Consider the following 17,212-nt stretch of genomic DNA (forward strand, 5'->3'; position numbering starts at 1 on the left):
AGAATTATGTTGATAAATAATTATAGCTTTACATTTAGAAGGACAGGCATTAAAAAAGCAAAGCAAACAGGTAGGCATGCAATTACATACATACAAGGTTGTTTTTTGCAGCAGACGGGCAATAAAGTAATATTTATGCCTTACATTTCTTTAAAAGACTACTACGCATAATTGCTTGGCTCTTAATACATTTGGCAGAAGTTACCTGTTCTTCTTCTTCACTGCCTGTTCCAGCTAAACTCAAAGAGCTAAGGTGCTTGTGAGAGTCAGAGAACTGTGGGATGGAATGAGGAAGAGATTTCAGTAAAAGATGACAAACGAGATGGATATACTCACAGAAACCATCTACACAAAGTGCACACAGATACTGACAACCTAAGTTGTTTTTCTCTATAGTCTTAAGGATTAGCAAGGACATCACAAAGTGTAAGACATGCAGACAAAGAATGAAATAATGGATAACATAACTATCATTTAAAAGCAAAAACTGATTTCAAATTCTTTTATGTTTCTTTTTCTGATGACAGCCTAGAAAAACATTGAAGAAGATAGCTCTCTTATCAGCACATTCACGGGAGAATATAGATTTTTCAGGGTTTTTTATTTTTTTATGCCTGGCAGCTCTCTGTAGTCCCTAAAAAAAACACAGCATCCCCATGCACACACACAAACACATCCTCTCCTTCCTAGTTCTGCATTTTCCGGTGTGATATTTATATTTTAACAGGAACAGAATTTCTAAGTAGCTGTTTACACAGAGAGATAACATTTTCCCATTTTGAGTAAGGCATTTCAGACATAAAGTAGTGATACATATAGCAAACCAAATAATGTATTCTGCCTTCCACACAAACGTAAAACAAGTCATTAAACACTGATTTTTGTCAACACCAGAACTACTCACCCTTGTTGTTGTGTCTGAGTTCAGGTTTTCATGGAGCAAAGACATTTCTGGAGGGCTCCTGGGTAATCCGTCGTCTTCAGAACTGGTCCCAGCATCCTCTGTTCGCTTTGCATGAAGTCCAAATGGAGGCGGAGGTCCCATTTTCATCGTAGGCTGGAGTTTCAGCTACAACGTGGCATAAAATACATTAGCACATGATAGTGATGGAGGTTTCCCCAGTACATTTTTTAGCTCAGGTCAATGAGTTACCTTTATTTTAACTTCACAACTGAATGATCCAGAGCACAGAACATCTCACTTTAGATGTTCTCTTAGGGAGCCAAACAACCTATCAATTTTTTCAACTGTCACGTAAGTAGAACCATGATATGATACTGCTGTCTAATTAACAAATGCAGCATTTAATGTAAGGTGCAGATAGATATTACTTACTAATCAAATGTTCAACGACAAATATTATCCCAAAAAATCAAGCCTGGAAAGACATTCCAACTCTTGCATTTGAAAAAAATTTTAAAAACTTATGTTGTGTAAATTACCTGTAAAGCTCTAATCCGATCAGAAACATTTTCTTGAGAAAACACTCTTACTGGCCTTGCAGGCTCTTGCGCAGTCTCAGGAATGAAAATGCTATCATGCGACAAAGCTCTGCTTCCCATAATACCTTTACGTGTCCTAGAATAAGATAACAAATGAGTGAAAACACACAGACTCTTTTGCCAGTCGTCCTACTCTTGAGCCAGGTGGTCTGTTGAACACAGAATGGGAGATAGGTGTGTGTAGCATAGATCACACGCGAGATTCCAGACCTCGCCGTGAATACAATACAGTCATCCAGGCTAATCTAGGTAACACCTTTAAAAACCAAACAAAAATTTGCAAATGCTGTTATCTGTCACATTAACAAACTGAATCAAGATTGAAGACAGTTTAATACCAGCAACTGTGTTACATCTTATGGAAAAGCTACAGCTCCTTGGCTAGAAGCCAGCAGCTGGGTGGCGTGACAGTGCCGCGGGCAAGCCTGGCTGCAAAATGAAGGGAGTTCACATAAATGAGCTTGTACCTGAGATGGACTAACTTCTTGCTAATGTAAGTACGTGTCCTGCAAATGACTGACCAATACCATAGGAAGAATAAGTGCGTTTTACTATTTAAGCGTGGTACAGCATTTAATGTATCTCTGCCACGCAGGTCATTACGAAAAATATTCCAGGCAACATAGTTCTCGCACAGAACCATTTGCATAAATCCTTACAAGATGCTTATGAGGTCCTGTGCTCTATATCAAGATCCCTGGGATTTTCCTTTATGAGCCTGGGGGTCATATTTTTTCATGGACACTCTTTGTGGGCTGGTGAGAAGAAGCAGGAGATGCTTTGTGGGTAGCTTGTCTCATATTCTGTTTCCCACTTTTGATGCATGTGGTATATAGCTTCTTTTGCAAATGTTACCTGTGGGGCATGAACACCTTATTTCCTCAAGGGAATGGTACAGGAGACCCACAGACAGACAGCTACCTGCTAGGAGGTCTCTTGTGCTCATTTTCCTCAGCTTACCTCATGGCCTAACTGAGCAGGGACCAAAAACGCGTGTACATGGCATTTCTTCTACGACTCCTTTCTTTAAATTTTTTTAAGTAAGAGAGCTATGAAATGGCAAACCAGAGTACAGACTACAGAAACATTTAGGTTCATGTAACTATCAAGTTAGTTGAGCAGATACTAGAGAAAAAAAGAAAGAAAAAACCAAAGAGAACTGTGTATTTTTGGATCTTAGATACTGGCATAGGGACATTCAGGAACATAAACAAACACGGCAGAAAGTAACATTTTCCTTGTAATGGCTGCTATAAATATGCTTTATAAAACAATGGCAGGAAAAAGTTGATCTGTATTCCTGCTGCAGAAGGAAGGGAAGCCTGCTGCTTCTGCTTAATGCGTTAGAGACATTAGAAGAACAATTTATCTAAGCGAAAACGTGATCTCTGCAATGCATCCAGGGTCAGACAGATCCATAGCAATTTGCAAAGTAAGTGCCAGTCAGGGCTGTGATGGCTGCTCAACTCACCGACATTTTACAAAGACTGCAAAGGCAGCCAGATAAGCACTGCTGTTGCATGGGCACATTTATCCCAGCATGCTACCTTCGCTTTCTCTTTCTAGCAGACGCGTACCTCCTGGATGTGCAGTGGAGGTACCTTAGATGTCTCCTCAGAGTATGAGTGCTCAAATTAACGTTCCTTCCTTTCAAGGAATTTCCTGGTCTGTCTAAAAAAATATTAAGAAACAATAATGTAACAACCCTGCAAGTAATGGCACAGGAACGTGGCCAAAACAGCAGAAGATCGTACCCACTCAGACACGACCTTGCTGAGTTGTGCACAAGGCAGAGGAAATCTGATCATCCATGTCTTAAAAATATGTTGTCGCACAACAACGTTTTAGCCAACTGTTAGACCTGGTGCTGCCAGCCCGGAACTCCTGGGGCTTCAAGCTGTACTAATATTACTGCTGCCAATGGCACAAAAGACGGGCACACAAAAAAAAGAAGAAAAAAAAAAAAAAAAAAAAAGTAATAATTTCCTTCGGATGTTTGGCGCTGCCTGGTGGCCGCGTTGTATAATGTCGTTTTAAATGGCCGGGATGGTTTGCCTTTCCCACCCCGGGGCACAGCAGGATCTCTTGCCTGAGGAGCAGGAGGCTTCTTCTGAGAGGCACAACGTCCACCAATGCAAGGACAAGAACTTGCTCTTTAGGCAGCCAAGGGGCTCTTTAGTCTGTCTCTCCATCCAGGAATACATTTTAACTTTAGACTGGGTTTCTCATGGTTACCTTTCAGTAGTGGGTATCGGTTTTGGCAGCGCCTGAATGAAGACAGGATTTTCAGAGGCAGGCAGGTACAAAGGCTGGGATTCATCTGGTCTAACTTCAGACGTTAAACCACAGGTATCTGCATCAGAGCTGGTCACCCCTGGCTCCTGTTTTCATTCAGTGGGGAGAAATAGGCACTTCTAGAGCCTGGCTCATCTGAACAACTTCAGACATCTACACAGGAACAACACAAGCTTCCTCAGTAACGTTGACTTCTCTCTGCTGATTATAAAAGGCAGCCGGTGACTAACTCAGACGTAGACATTTGCCCTTTGGTCAGATGAATCCCAAGTATACAGAGGAAATAAAGGCTTCACAACCTCTGGTTCCTGCTGATTTCAGTTGCAGTCAGCCCTTTATCCCTTCCTTGCCTTCAAAACCTGGTGTAAATGGTTAGGAATCTAAATTTCTTTAACAATCCTTAGGAGTTACATTTTAGGGGCATAAGACAATCCTTGTAAGATACAAGCTGAGTACCTAATTCATTTTGAAGATGGGAATTACATTCTTTTGAAACAATAACCCAAGGCTTATTTATGATTGAGTGAAAGCTTTTTTAGTTATTATTTCTTGCTGTACCCCATCCAATTCCCTTGTGATTTGTCTTGCATCAGCCATCTGAATTTGTACTTTCCTGAAAAAGGCAGCTGTTTGAGAATGCAGCATTCTGAACAAGAGGCAGAGGGAATTTTGGGGTGTCTTTAACCTACAAACTTTGTAGCAGTTCTGTATTTACCAGCCAGAGCCCAGAGACTTACTCAAGTTCATCTTCAGAATCATAATTAACGTGCATGTCGTGAGAGGCCGTGACATCACTTGTTGACTGGAATAACTTCAGACTGGTGCTCCCAGAAGACGTCTCTTTCCTTTTCTTTTTGCCAAAGAACTTTTTGAAAGATTTGAACTTTGATTTTTTCTTTCCTAAGTGAAGAAACACAAAGAAGATGCAACCAGCAGCATGTGCAAGTTTTCAGAACAATAATAATTCCTTTGTAACTTCTGCATAAGTGGATTTTTTTCCTCTAAAATGCAATACAGTCCACTCTTGTGTTAATGTCTTTCAAAACTATACTGATAGCATGAAATTACTATTAGCTTTGAGAATGGCTAGCAATGTTTATGACACAGAAGAAATAACCTATGATGTAGAATCTTTCCTAATAGAGTTTCTACTTGCCTCTGGAGATAATTATACTGTGAAGAAAAATTTTGGTATTAACAGCCTGGGATACAGAGAAGAAATTACAACTTGGAAACCCACTGCCTTTGTTCAGCAAGCTAAATAGTGATGACAAGGACAATGTTACCAAAACCACTTTAAATGTAGAAAAGGCTTACATAGGTGGAATGTGCACTGTCCGGAGGCTAATTCTTTTAAAATGTCAGTTTTATAATATATCCCAGTATATTTTGAATGCTAATTACAAGACTCAATGGATCGCAAAGTTTTAAACTAGAAATCAAGCAATAATCTTGAAAAGCAATGCTAGTCTGCTCAGTGAGGAAAGACCTGAATTAGGATCAGTTGCAAGCTCTGTGAAGGAAACTACTTAAAATTACATTAGCAGAAAAACATCCCAATGACTTGTGCCTGTCCTATATAAGTTGGCATGACAGCACCGCAAGGTATCCCTGACAGCATTTCACTTACTGTTGGATCTTGTTGGGTAAAAAAGTTAACTTGGCTGCAAGATGCTAAAAAAATCTTATTTCAAGCCCCTGAAATGTCAAAAATATAACAGCTTTTGGAGACAGGAGAAGAGAAAGGCAGAATGTGCTCTCTAAACAAACAAATTCACTTCTGTGATAGAGCTAAGGCATTGAAGGTCAAGAAGTCACAGCACTTTTCATTCACTGGGGAAGGGAGCAATTCTACCTGAAATGTCCTCTCCATCTCCTTCGGTCTCTCGCATCTTAGGGTCCATTATCCTTGAGAAGCTCATGTGACAGTCACTAAAGGAGATAGAAAAAGTGTCAGTCATATCAACAAAATAACAGTACTTCACTATACATGTGCATACATATCTGCAGGCAAGTTACTAAAATATAAAAATATAAAATAATATGTGTATGCTTTTATATTGAAATACATAGAGCATATATGTCTAAATATATGTATTATATCTACATAGAAATATACATAAAATATAAAAATATCCCATCAGATGATGCTTATTAGGCTAAGGTGTAATAAATTCCATAGAATATTTCCACTTTCATAAGACAACAGTACATTATGGTTTAGTTAACCGACTAGCCTCTCCTGACTGAAAACTGAATTTGATGAAATTCACAAATGCTCCTAAAAGGATGCATCAGAGGAGGTGGGCTTCTTTGACTCTCCCTCTCTGCACCTATTCAGGAGCACAGACAAAATGTCTCTGTAATAATTACAGCATTTGGGTAACATGTACAAGTAACATTAGTAAAGAACCGCATGTATTTTTCCTTTATTTATACCCAATTTGAAATAATCTACAGATTCTAGTTTTTCTTCTTTTTTAAGCAACTTGTGAAAAGGTAACAGCTCTTTTTATTACTTTGTTGGTATAGACAACAGAAAAACACAAGTAAAAATAAACCAATTGATGTTCTTTTCTTCTCTCTTCTTTGCATTTTGGAAGCAAAATATCACTTGGCTTATTAAGGTTCCTAAATTTAAAAATATTTCCAAAATTGTACATGCCCCAAGCCTGAGTACAGAATATCTGTAATTTAAAATGGATTTCCAGAGCAGTAGTCTGTTTGTGCTCTCTTTTCTTCATCTGGAGAGCCGTAATTTCATGGTCTAGGCAGAATAAAGTCATGGATGCCATTGACTGTTAAAAGCTTCTGAGTAACCCTTTGGGCTGTAATGGTGACAGATGCTCACAGCACAACCTGGATGGGAGGGTGAGTACACTGTGGCTATTTTGATCCCCTGAAGTACCAGCAGACTTAAGTAATGAGGCTCGTAAATTCAAAGAGCTAGCGAAATGGAAATGAAACATTTATTACTCAAGTCTAAAACATGACGTGTCACCTGAGCCATCAGCAAGCGCTTGAGCCGGGCCATGATGAACAGCTGCATGACAGCCGCAGCAAAGGCACCGCCACTGCCCAGCAGCTCCAGAGCTCCCCTGCCAGCTGGACCCACACGCTGGTTGTAAAACACCCCCTGCCACCGCGTGTCGGGAAATGAAATCAGAGTTCAACACAAAGACAAGGGTGAGCAACTTTTGGTCAAGGGCATCTGCCTTATGTAGGGAGAATTGGTAAGGAATCAGCTCTAGAAAAGAACAGACATGGATGGTACATATACTGTTAAAGTAAATGCCTGGTGGGAGGTGACAGATAAATATGTATTGTGGGCTGTGGCATACCTTGCCAATTATTAAACAGGCTCGGGGTGTCTCCGATTCATGCTGTCATGTTGCAATAGCAATGGCAGGAGCACAAATCAATATCTTTAAAGCTTCAGCTGTTATATGCACGGCCTGTAGCCTCTATAAGCTACACGCATCCAGAGGTGGGATCCTACAGTCTCTAAATAAATTATGGATACCATAACTCAGATCCCCAGCTGTGGCCCACTGGCATAGCTCCGTTGCATCTGGCTGCACTCAGGTGAGGGTGTATTTTTTTTATCCAAATGTTTATACGCCATACTTCACTAGATCTGAAGAGCAAAGCCACCGGGGGATAAATACCCACATAATGGAAATGTTAGTCTGAAACATGCAGGCAAGTATAAACACATTCCCTCTGGCAAAATTCAAGCAGAAAATACATCATATTTCCGACAAACCAGAAATGTGTTGTTGTCCCATCCCAAACCTTAGCAGTCAATTTTCTAGAGAATAGAAACGATTTAAAAAATGTTAGCTCCACCAAAATTTCAGAGAAGATTCATGTGACTGATTTGTGACATCTGAGGTCACAAAGAGCGTTTCCACTGGGCACACCAAACATTTGGGGATGGTAGTACATGACCAGGGGTGCAGCATACATGTCCTCACTTAGGGGAAACAGAAGTATACTGAACCCTGATGAGGTCTCTCCTTGCCTGCAGTGTGTCTTGATGCAAGGTCCTCACTCCCCTTCTGACCTCACATGGCATTCTTCAGGTCTGCCATGTTTTTGCTGTTTTTTAAGGTCATTTTAAGATTTAGTGCATCTTTCCAAAAAGTGCCCAACACCTGCGGAAGGCAGCCCACGACCACTGTGCTTTTGGGGATGTCTCTTCCAAAGGTGCAGCATGGGGTGCAGGGCTGGAGTGCCGGCTTGTGAGAAGGATCCAGGTCCTTGGCCAGTGTTGTGTGATTTCATATACTAATTACTTAGAACTTGTTTAGCATAACTGGCTTAGCATTAGTAGCTACATTTGCTGAAGCCTTAGGCTGCAAGCTGTGAACATTTACCTAGTCAAGTAAAAGAAGGCCCCAGTGCTGGTTCAAGCCAGAAGATAAGGAAACTACATTCATTAACATAAGCTGCAACCTTGGAGATAAGAAAGGAAACGGCCCAGTTAGAGACAATGAAAGAACCCAATGAAGAACAGGAAGATCCCAGACCCCAATATTACTACTGGTGTGAACTGTCACATGAGGGCTGGGGAATTTAGATTGTAAGGGTGTAATTGCCCAGGGATTTCTTTGTTCGAGGTCCCTCTTCAGAGGCACCCAGCTCAAGATTAATAAAAAGTACTTTTATAGAGGAATCTATCTTTTGGCTTATCAATTCTGTGGAAACCTAGAGTTGAACCCTGTTATGGTGACCAGCATGCGTAACTTCCCACCACTGCTACTGGATTCATCCCCGGACAAATGCCCAGTGCTGTCTTGGGAAAGAGCTGGCTGCTTCGCTGTGGGAGAGCTGCCGAAGAGATCCAGGCAGTGTGTGAGGAGGAAAGTAACCTGAAACATCATAAGACAACTTTGGAGGGAAGCAGAAAGCGACCCTAGGTGGAGGGTCAGAGGCACCTGGGGTGGAGGAGACACTAGCCACAAGTATCAGCAGCCTCTGCCTCCTGTGCATGAGCCCAGAGACTCTGATGTCCCCAGCAGGGACATGATTATTTTAAACTACAGTGAAGAAGTCCTAGAATTTTGGGTCAAAAGGGCAATACTGGTTTTGCAGTGGGGGGACCGTAAGGCTTTTATAAAAACTGCATCTCAACTCGGCGCGCAATTACAAGGATTGGGGAACTGTGTGGACCTTGCACTACCCAGACCTTGTGAGTGGGTATACCCCAGGTTTTCAGTTCAAAAGGCAAGCCTGAACCTAGGGTTTGATGTGACTCTTCCAGGCCCAAGCTGACTGACACACAGGAGGATGTGGCAGCAGCAGCCCTCACCGCAGCCACTATGTTTTGCAAACATGCGCTGTGACAGGGACCACAAGGCACAGCTGCCCACCCAGCACCAAGGGTGCTGGAGGAGTTTTATGGCTGCTATTACCAAGAGATTTCTTTGCATCAAGGGATGAATGGGCACCCACTTCCCTAACCTGAGGACGGTGGGGGAGGGACTGGAAGGACTTGCAAAACACTTGACGGGTACTCTGCTGGTGGCCAGGCTTTCAGAAATACGCTTGAAAGTCAACAGACTGGTTTTTGGCAAACCTTGATTTTAAGCAAATACTGAAGTTGAGTCTTAGTCACTTGCTTGAGTGTTTTGCTGAGTGACGGTTTCCACTGGAGCAATATCCCAACACCGTGTGAAGAGATACTGGCCCCTGCTGAGCATCAGACAGCTGCGAGAGATCCCTCTACATCGCCCTGCGAGCAGGGCTTAGGGTCTCACCGAACCTAGCTGTAGGCAATCACATTCATTTCTACCTTAAAATTTATGATGACATTTTTACTGACATGGAGGAAAGTTGTTTTCCCTTTTAAACTCTTCCTTTGCTGAACGCTATTAGAGAAATGCCAGTTTTCACCTGCTCACCACCCATCATGGGATAACTCTATTTTCACATGAACTCAGTTCTGTCTATATTTCTCCTTTTCCTTTAGTATAACCTACTCTAACAACAACTTTAGGCAGCTTTTTCACTTTTCAATCTTTCAAGCTTTTCCCTCTGTGCCTGTAACAAACCCTCCGGTATTAATACATTCATCACACAAAAGATTCAATTAAAAGATGATACTTAAGAGGAGGAGAAAAAAAAACAGAGGCCAACATTTACCCTTGGTATGACTGTAACTGCTTGTCACTCCCCTGATGTAAAGAGATTTGATTGTTTGCTCTGGAGCTAAATTTTATCTTCCTCAAAGCTTTGCTTAAAATCTATGATGGTCTGCAAGTTTAATAGCTGTGCAATGAAATGCTGACAAAATCCAACAGCTCTGAATCGGCACCCACCAGCACGGATGGTATTCAGTGCGCACTTATGCTTGGAGCTGGAGTCTCGGCTGCATAGCGGGGCTGCTGAGCTTTCTCATTTCCAGTTTCCCCAAGGATCTGCTGAAGTCCATCACTAAGTTAAATCACCCTGTGATCTGAAGACTCAGCATGATTCGCATCCTAGAGGAGCAGTCTGCATCACTTCTCTTCTGTTAGCAAGAGCAAGATTTACCACACTGCTGGCAGTCGTACCTTTTTCCTCTTCCTTTTTCTTTCCCTTTCCATTTTATGTGTGGTTCTTTTCACAGCGGAACACTAGAGATAGCTGGTTTATCAATTTATTGTGAGATTTTTATAAGCCCAAAATGTCTGATGATAAATTGATAAATATCACCTGAGCTTATAGAAGTATTTTTTCTATATTGAACTTTTCCCAGCAGAGACTTTTTCCACTTTCCTTCTTCCTTCCCATGCCCCTTCCAGATGAGCTAAGATACAAGAAATACAGCTGAGACTACGTGAGTGCAGAGAATAGAGAGGCAATATGACAACACAATGGCTGTTTATTCCCCTTCCTATCCCTCCCAAATGTCAAGACATTCAAAAGCACATATTCAAAGAGCATGTATCCAAAAAGCACATTCAAAAGCACATATCCAAAAAAATCACAGCTGAACCAAACAACAGCAATTTACACCTTTTATTCCTGTGTTGTATAAGAATATTCTATTTCTAGTAGGCAAAGAAACACCAGGAATTAAAGTTATTTTAAAAAAATCTAAATTTAGGGAAATTATTTCACATAGAGGAAGACCTGCCCTTTTCTCTCTTCAGTATCATGATATGCACTAAAATTCCTAGCCTTGTGGATTTAGGAAAGAAAATGCATGGATTCTGGAGACATAAAGAAACCCCAAATAGAAAGACTCCTCTAGCTGCAGTAGTAACCAAACCAAACACATCCTAAATACCAGAGGTGAAGACTGAGGCAGCTTTTCCTCACCCACCCCCTCTCTGAGGGCTCAGACCCAAAATGAAGGCACCATCCATGGACCATGCAGCCCCTTCTCCTGTCACATGGATCACAGAAAAGTGACAGCTCAAGGTTTCTGGGGGAGCAAGCCCAGGGCACCCACTGCGATCCCATGCCAGCAGCAGGCACATCAGCAGAGTTTTCACACCTCTGGAGATGCTCCAGCTCTCTGGCACAGGGATTAGCAAGAGCACCATCCAGACACAGCCCCAGGACACCACGCCTGGGCATAGCGCAGGTCCAAAAGTGTGTCGTGATCACCTGCCTCCCAAGCAAAGGTTTATCTGTGCAACTAGGGAAGACCATGTGCTGAAGACGCTGCACAATGGGATGTGCTAGAAGGACGCGTAGGAGAGCAGGGTAAAGAGCTTGTGATGCGGAGGTGTTTGCACAGTGCATGAAACCCTGCTGTTCAACATGCTCTCTGGTCAGATATTCTCCTACTAACAGAGGTCCCAACCACGATGGTGTGGTGAGAGCCTGTGTGCCGCTCCTCATGCTCCGAACAAGGCTGGCTGCGAGTAGCTTTGCTACCAGCATCCTCTCCCTGGCTGCGTGGGTCCTAGGCTGGCATCCAGGTGACAGCACCTAGCCTGAACACAAAGTCAATGCCCTCCTCTTTAAAACTCTGCCTTTTAGGGATCCTCCCATCCTCCTCCCAGTCGCTGTCAAAATGAATAGAGCTAACTGTGAGTGATTTGCCCTTTCTCTCAGAAATGACTAACAAAAGTTAGTCGCACCAACACATCATCTCTTCCAGTGCTGCTCCTTGTTCCAGAGTTTGCTATTCCTCCACCTCCAACATTGGTGGAGGAGTAGCAAGCTGTGGCACAGGGACTAGCTATGTGTAACTACTCACACACTACTCTCTCTCTGCAGCAGCCCTTCCCTTTGCAGTACTCACATCTATCACTCAAATCCACCGTTGCATACTGTGTAAACATAAGGTTGTGCCCGATGTCCTTGTGATCCCTGGTAGAAAAGACACCAAGGGATCTCAAGTAATAAAAAAAGACGATGGGAGAGGGGAGGCAGGATTCAGCTCACTGCATGGGCTCCCCTTCCGAGCCTTCGTGCAAACAGGGCGAGACCTGCCATGATCAGCATGTTGGGCCTCACAAGTTATGACAGGAAAAACAGAAGAGGCAGCAGGTGCATCTTCCCAAGCCTTTCAATGTGTTTGCTGAGTGTTCAGTTGTTTTCACTTGCTTCTTTCACTGCTGTTGGGCAGTGTGTGTTTTCCTTCACCTAACCAGCCCAAACTCCTCCCTGGTGCATCTGTCCCTGTTTATTCCAAAGGCTATGCAGGTTCTTGTGTTGGATCCTGACCAGCCCTTCTGCCATGCCCCTGCCAACAGCACATTCCTTTCTCTATTACAAGCACAATGCATTTCCAAGGGACAGGAGGAAAAAACCCCTGCTCTCTCTACCTGTTTGGTTTTTTTTTTAAATTGATAGACCTTCCTTCCCCCATTGTTTCTGAGAGAAATGAAAAACACTCCAGAAAATAAACTTTCCTCCCAGGCAGCCTTTGAAGAGTGAGCTTTCTGTTTTTAAAAAAGTGCACTGCAACAGAACATACAGACCTAAGAGGTCGGAAGGCACTACTGGGATTGCCCAACCTGATGTCCTGCTAGTGCAGGGAATAGGCTGTCCCCCAGAAGGGTGCAAGGAACTCTGCTTCCCTGATAGAGCTCAGTAACTTGGGGGTATACACCTTGTCAAGGGTCATATTTGGGAAAAGCCGTAGCTTGCATGCTTTCTTTAAACAAAACAAAATTAAAAAAAAACAAACCAACAAAGCAAACCAAACAACTATATAGAAGAATTAAAAGGGAGGGGTGGAGGAGTTTACACTGGCAAATGAATAAAGCAGACTCATGTGAAATGTCTTATTCCTGTGGAGTAACCCCTTCCTTCTTTCTTTCAGTTCTCTAGTTTTTGTGATTTAATAGAGGGGCCAGGAGATCTATTCTGCAAACATGGAAAGCACGATTATTAAAAGACCTGTTAGAGTAATAAAGCCACATCAGCTCTCCTTCTTATTTCTCAGCATACAGGGATAATAAAGACGTAGCTGTTTAACACAAAGACACAAGACCTCCCCCTTGCTGGCTCCCTACTAGAGATCCTCTGCTATATTTAGGAGCACAAACAGCTCGACATACTACTGGAATTTTAGGCTTGTATCAGCCACCTTTACTGATAGAAGAATAATTTGTATTTTGAACTTAAATAATACCAAGTTTTCACGTAGAGTACTTTGGCTAATAATGTTCTGAAGAAGTTAATCTTTTCTGTACAATAGCAAGCTAATGTCTCTCAGAGTCAAGGGTCAGGAAAGTAGTAAAAAATTCACTGTTCCTCTCCTTGGAAAGCAATAGAAAAGAAAGTAAAATGCCTTGCTTTAGGTAGAACAAAATTACATTTGATTCTACATGCCACAATTGCAATTATTCTTGAATTCAGCACTGGGAACATTTCTGAAGCTATTTCACAAAAATAATTATACCAGGTCTTTTGGTATTCAGAATGAGCAGAAATCTCAATGTTGTTATAAGGTCTCAATGCCTTTAAATTCAAGGAAACATAACAGGACTTTCATTGATCCTTCTTTTGCTTTTTGGAACCGTGAATGCAATAAATCTTCACTCACACACACACTCACACTCACACCCATGCGCACACACATACACTCTCTCTCTCTCAATCTCTCTCTCCCCCTGCCTTCACTTTGTGGCAAAGAAAAAATAAGAATCACCCGGAACCACAGCAAGGCCTGAGGAACAGTACACTTACACCTGCTGCCCCATCAATTAGCCTAATGTAAGCGTGTTCTTGTACAGTGCAGAGGTTAATGGGAGTTTAAGATGCAGGCAGTGTTTAGCACTACCCAGAATGAGATCCTTGTTCAGCTTTACCTGCTATTCTGAAGAAAGCTCAGTAGGCCAGGTTAACCAGACAATTAAGGCAATTGCTAACATCAGAGCTGAATGTGGCCCAATTTTCATCCTTTCTGAGCCCATCTACAGTGCACGGAGTATTTACTCTCAGCTGCATAAAGTGTGGTGTATTAAGGCGTGTCATTTCAACATTTTGATTAAGTTTTTTTAAATGTTAATGACAAATCTTTGCAAATGTGACGTTCATCTGAACACAGAATATAGCTATATCTCAGGCCTACTTCCAAATATTTTGCCATTAATGTGATGAAAAATACAGTCCAGTTTGGCCAAACACAAATAATTAAGAAAATGCACAAAATAAAGACATTAGGCTGGGCTTTACTGGTTTCCTTGGGAATTCCTATGTTATAAAGATGAAGTAAGCATTGTGATCATCTATGCATCATGTGCAGAATAGTTTTTATATGGAGTATTGAAAGAAGAGAAAAAAGAAAGGATGTAGGGAATGCAGAGAGAATTAATTAAATATTCTAAGAAAAGCATGAGCCCTTTCAGGCAGAGATACACCAGCCCACCAGCTGAGACTAGCCGGAACATAAGCAGGTTGATTTCCAGGAGCTGCTCATGAAAGGTGTCATAAGGGGCCCACAGTCCTCAGCACTCCCTTGGCTTTGCCTTGTTTCAGCCCACATCGCTCTGCCAAACCAGCTTCAGTCATGTGCTAACCTGGAGTCACCTCGGACGCAGGGATAACAAGAAGCCATGTCTCCAGCCTAAGGACCGGTTCACCCTCCTGGATCATCCTAGCATGAAGGGGCGGAGAGGACGGAGTGAGATCCAGCTGGAGCCGTGGGAGGTGAGCAGCGGGAAGTGGTGGGGAAGGGGAACATCTTCCCCTGCATTCCCTCTGCAGGGCTCTGGCTGCAGACTCAGAGGCCAGTTTCTTCCTCAACATCCACATGAACTGTGCAAGAGGTACAGCCACTGTCAGCGCAATCTCAATCCTCTGAAATTTCCCGGGGCAACAGCACTCACATATTTCAGCAATAAATGCTACCTTGTAAACACATTCCACATTCCTGTTTCGTTAAACCCCCCAGGCCAAATGCAAAGCTGAACGGCCTCTTGTCTAACTGTTGTACAAGACTCGCTCTGAAGCAGTACATGTGACAGGCTTTTACCTGGGAAGGACCTTATTTAGCCTTTTTTGACCCCTCCTACTTTAGTCCCTCTAGGCTTACAGTTGATAATGATTTTCTTGAGCCCAGATGGGAGACAGATGAGCCATGGGCTCCTTTCTCCTTCCTCCACCTGAGTAACACTCAGATCACTGCCAGAAAAAAAAGAGCACAAGATTTTTAATGCAGGGTCACAGAAATACATGACTACTTTCAGGTAGGAGTCCAGTTAAGTTGGACAGTCTTCCTAACCCAAATAATTTCTTACAGGAACAGGCTGGAAGGTTGCTTTCCGACCACGCCACAATAAACAACATGGCTGAGTTCTTTCATCTTTGCTTGGAACCTTCCTCCATGATCTATAAGAAAAACACCATCAGGATTTCACAAATTAAGAGCCCTAATTTTTTGTCATTTACTCCCTCAAGATGTGTGCTGCAAACTTTTCATTCTTATTACCCATTCAGGACATATTTGTTGTTTTGCGTTTGAAAGAGAAGAGGTCTTTTCCTGTAGCTCTTTTCTGCCCGTATACTTGCAGGTCTGTGCTCCAAATCACACTCTGCACTCCAAAACAAGGATATGAGCAACTGGAAGTAACAGCCACTTGCTCCGATTCTTGTTTTCCCCTTCGCTCCTCCCCTGCAGCAATAACGTCAGTGAAAATATCTTCTGGCAAGTCACTCTGCACGTTTCACCTCCAGTTGCCACTTCAGACTTGCTGACTTTTGGAAGTCAGTACCCTGAATGCAGCTTAATAGTTTTTACTGCTGCCTTGTCACAAGTCCAAGGCCAAGCCTCTAGCATGCCCTACACCACCTGCACGAGCCCACTCATTGCCCTGGGCTGGGAAGTAGAAAGCATTTGCATGTGCCAATTTGTCCAGAACAAGTAACAGTAAGCATGTGTGCTCATATATTCAGAAGATTATATGCAAAAATGTTACCTGCAGAACAAAATGAGGAGAGGGGACAAGAGAAAATACAAGACAGGACAGCACTGAAGAGATCAAACCTTCCCTGGCAGTGTTTATAACAACAGTAAGGGACATAATCACTGGGAGGGCTCCTGCTCCTTATCTATCCAGAGCAGCACAATAATATGCTACCAGTCACAGTGTCACACTGATTGTGCATCCCCTCTCATCTGCAAAACAGACGGATTCAGCCCTGATAGCACTTTCATCTTAAACCAGTGCAGGAGGACAGGTGATAAACATCACTATACAATGCTGCTACTCCCTAGGTTTAATTTCCTAAGGAAACAATGCTTACATGACTGCACTGCCTATCCTGCTCCATTTTGCCATTTCCCCACCGCTCTTGAAGCCATTGGCCTTTTTCAGCTGAGTTTGATGGAGAGACACATCTCAAAGCTATGAAGCTTTTGCCAGATTTGTGAAAACCGGTGATCGTGTGGAGCTGCCACCGCAGGAAAGCCAACAGCAGGAGGAAAGCAGTTGCTTGTTCCTCTTGCTAGCCAGCTGAGCAGCCAGTACACCTGTAGCCGTGAAATCCTGCAGAGAGCAGGGGATGCATTACCAGAATGCAGCCGCTGTTCAGAGAATGACACTGACGTTATCATGATGCCGCTGCTTTTCTTGGAGGTTGAAAGAACAAAAGAGAGTGGAAGAGGCAGCTGCTAGCTCTTGTGGTTCTCTGAAAGACCTGAGATTCAGACCTATCCCTGACCTCAAGTCACACGGGACTTTGTGGAGAACATCATGCTGTTTGAACAAACTGTACTACAAAAGTACAGCTGTTTCCACTCATACCACTACAAAGCCTACCATGATGAATTTATACTGCACCAGTCCATACATATACAATGTTGGGACGACAATCAGCCTACAACTTGAAAAGGCTCTCCAAAGGGGGAAAAGAATTGTTGGCACCTGCATTTTACAGATGGGTACAAAAGTATGGAGAGATTAAATGCTTTTCCTGATGCCCTCCAAGAAGCATCTCTCAGAGTAGGGACCAGAGTGAGTCT

General features: G+C 42.7%; 1 protein-coding gene across 3 annotated transcripts in view; it reads right to left on the reverse strand.

Annotated features, from left to right (window-relative positions):
* The window catches only part of CRACDL (CRACD like), a 66,008-nt gene that overhangs the window by 21,611 nt on the left and 27,185 nt on the right, over nucleotides 1-17,212 (reverse strand). For all 3 annotated transcript variants that reach the window (XM_064438712.1, XM_064438699.1, XM_064438705.1), the window contains exons 2-6: nucleotides 5,654-5,730; nucleotides 4,536-4,698; nucleotides 1,444-1,579; nucleotides 905-1,069; nucleotides 206-274 (exon numbers count right to left, since the gene is read on the reverse strand). In XM_064438712.1, coding sequence (XP_064294782.1) covers nucleotides 206-274; nucleotides 905-1,069; nucleotides 1,444-1,579; nucleotides 4,536-4,698; nucleotides 5,654-5,720 — 600 coding nt within the window. In that variant the 5' untranslated portion in view covers nucleotides 5,721-5,730. The remainder of the gene's footprint in view (nucleotides 1-205; nucleotides 275-904; nucleotides 1,070-1,443; nucleotides 1,580-4,535; nucleotides 4,699-5,653; nucleotides 5,731-17,212) is intronic.

This window comes from Phalacrocorax carbo, chromosome 1 (genome assembly GCF_963921805.1).
Source record: "Phalacrocorax carbo chromosome 1, bPhaCar2.1, whole genome shotgun sequence".
NCBI classification, from domain to species: Eukaryota; Metazoa; Chordata; class Aves; order Suliformes; family Phalacrocoracidae; genus Phalacrocorax; species Phalacrocorax carbo.